Genomic DNA, 2,777 nt, shown 5'->3' on the forward strand with positions numbered 1-2,777 from the left:
ATTTCTCAGAATAATGAAAATATCATTTTTCAGTGTGTGAAGAGCAATCAATCTGCTTCACCAATAAGAAAAACCCCAGTAGTGCACGTAATGTCTCATATTCACATTGTCTCTCCATCCAGGAATTACCTTAGTGCTTGGGCACACACAGGAAGTCAGGAGAACCTACGATACATGCAGAAGACACTGTTCTTCCTCCGAGTTGGACACCTGCTTCCCTCCTGCATGTCAGATTCCAACACAACCGACTTCACCAACCCCTCCACCTTCATCCTGCTGGGCATTCCTGGCCTGGAGGCAGCCCATGTCTGGATCTCCATCCCCTTCTGCACCATTTATGCCATAGCTGTCATGGGGAACTTCACCATCCTATTCATTGTCAAGATGGAGCCGAGCCTCCATGAGTCTATGTACTATTTCCTCTGCATGCTGGCCCTCACCGATCTTTTATTGTCTACGTCCACCATTCCCAGAACACTGAGCATCTTCTGGTTCAATTCCAGGGAGATCAGTTTCAGTGCCTGCCTCACCCAGATGTACTTCATTCAGTGCTTCTCAGTGATGGCATCTGGGATCCTTGTGGCCATGGCTTTTGATCGCTACGTGGCCATCTGCGATCCCCTGAGACATTCCACCATCCTTACAAACCCTGTGGTGGCCAAGATCGGCCTGGCTCTGCTGATGCGCAGCAGCATGCTCGTATTGCCCACTCCCATCCTGGCGAGGCAGTGGCCATATTGCAGAACCAACATCATCCCACACACGTACTGCGAGGGCATAGCTGTGTTGAAGCTGGCCTGTGCAGACATACGCATCAGTAGTTACTACGCCCTCTCTTTGGCATTCTTGGTAACTGCTCTGGATGTGTTTTCTATCACAGTGTCCTATATCCAGATCCTCAGGGCCATCTTCAGCCTCCCCACAAAGGACGCCCGGCTCAAGGCTTTTAGGACCTGTGGCTCCCACCTCTTTGTCTTCTTAACCTTTTACATCCCATCTTTGTTCTCCAACCTCACGCACCGGTTTGGCCAGAATGTCCCCCTGCACCTCCATGTTCTCACTGCTAACATGTACCTCTTGTTGCCCCCTATGCTGAACCCCATCATCTACGGGGTGTGGACCAAACAAATCAGAAACAGACTCTTCCAGTTCTTCACTCATAAAGGGACTTAAAGTTTTCTCCTTATGCTCGGGCTCTCAGACCGAGCTCCATGCAGAGCTGGCTGGTGCATGGTGCTGCACCCTCTTCCCTGAATCACTGACTGGACAGTCAAAGATATATAAACATTTTCCTGATCTTAGTGTGCAGTGTCAGCGTTAGAACCTGGGGAATTGGTCTATGTAGAACTCATTGGGTTGCCACCTTTCTTATTTCTGGTAATGGACCCCCAAATCCCCATGCTGTACCCCCACCTCTTCTGCCAAGGCTCTGTCCCTGTTCCTCCTCTTTCCATCATATTTTGCTCCTCTACTCCCTACCCCTGTGACACACTGGATCATTTTCACCTCCCTTACCCACCCGCAGCTGCAAGGGAGTTGTTTCAGGTTTTGGTTGGGGTGACCACCGTAACTGTTATTCCTGGGGCTACTTAGGGTCTTGAAAACTCTAGTTTTTTTGGCAGATAACTTAGCAAAATTTGTTGCAGGAGCAGTGTATCTAATTCTACTATAAAAGAGAGAAAATGAAATAAATACTAGACCCACTCCACTCTAATACTAACATGTTCTCACATCTTGTGGCAAGTCACATAAGGGACACTGGTTAGGTTTAAAATTTATATATATATATATATATATACCATTGTTTATTACCCAGTCCCTCAATGCACCAGCCCCTTTTCATGAGCAGATTTCCCTTACAGAAAGGTAGATTTTAAGTGGTTATAAGTAATAAGTGAACAGATCAATGTAGATTCCTCAAGAAATAAAACAAAATCACAATCTGAGTTCTATAATCTAGACAGGATTTGAGTCAACCCATGTCTCACCCTAATGGTACAAACAGTTTCCCAATCCTCCATACACAGCCTGGGATTTCTCCTTTCCAGTCTGGGACCACCTGCCCAGTCAGAGTCTTTCATAATGTCTTCCCTGTGGATGGAAATTAATTTTTTTAAAAGCAAAAGCCCCCAGTAAAGATAGTGGGAAAGTTCAGGCACAAGAGGGAGTCCAGTTTTACATGAGCTGGTCACACATCCTTTCATGCTTCGATGTGTCTTTGTAGGGACCCTTATCCATATTCTGGCTAGAACGTCCACAGTTAAGTCCATCAGATGGGGATAAATTTCTTCCATTATAGCCCATTATGTTCATGGAGGGGCCACCAGCTTGAATAATCCGTTCACAATATGCTGTCTAGACTGGATGTAAACTACCTTGTGGGAACTACCACAAGAGCAAACACATTTGAAATACTGGTACATAGTCAATGTTCATAACTTTAGGTACAAAAATGATACATGCATAAAAATAGGGTCATGATATTCAGCAAATCAAACATTTCCATTGATATATTACATGATATACAGAGGAGAAAAGCAAGCTGGGGTACATAGCAAAGGACGATGAACGAGTGTTTTCCCCGCTACCCATCACACACGCTGAAACTGTCGCTCTCTCACTTTCCTTGTTCAGCAAGGGTCACCTGCACCCATAAATTACTGGGCAGGCACAAGCTAAAGAGGAGGACACATGACCTCTCCACATGACTCTTCCTTGCCTCACCCCCAGCCTCGGGCCCCCCCATCTTCTTCTGCCATTTAAAGTTGCCAGGTACC

General features: G+C 46.1%; 1 protein-coding gene across 1 annotated transcript; it reads left to right on the forward strand.

The window, feature by feature from the left end:
* Positions 1 to 225: 225 nt before the first annotated feature.
* Positions 226 to 1,173, forward strand: LOC135972564 (olfactory receptor 52B2-like). Its single transcript, XM_065551009.1, has one exon. It carries the CDS (start codon positions 226 to 228, stop codon positions 1,171 to 1,173), a length of 948 nt encoding a protein of 315 aa, XP_065407081.1.
* The last annotated feature ends 1,604 nt before the right edge of the window (positions 1,174 to 2,777 follow it).

The sequence above is a fragment of the Chrysemys picta genome, chromosome 1 (assembly GCF_011386835.1).
Source record: "Chrysemys picta bellii isolate R12L10 chromosome 1, ASM1138683v2, whole genome shotgun sequence".
Taxonomy (NCBI): domain Eukaryota; kingdom Metazoa; phylum Chordata; order Testudines; family Emydidae; genus Chrysemys; species Chrysemys picta.

What these genes read in the sequence shown, in the direction of transcription:
- LOC135972564 (XM_065551009.1), top strand. Translation starts at nt 226, where the DNA reads ATGTCAGATTCCAACACAACCGACTTCACCAACCCCTCCACCTTCATC.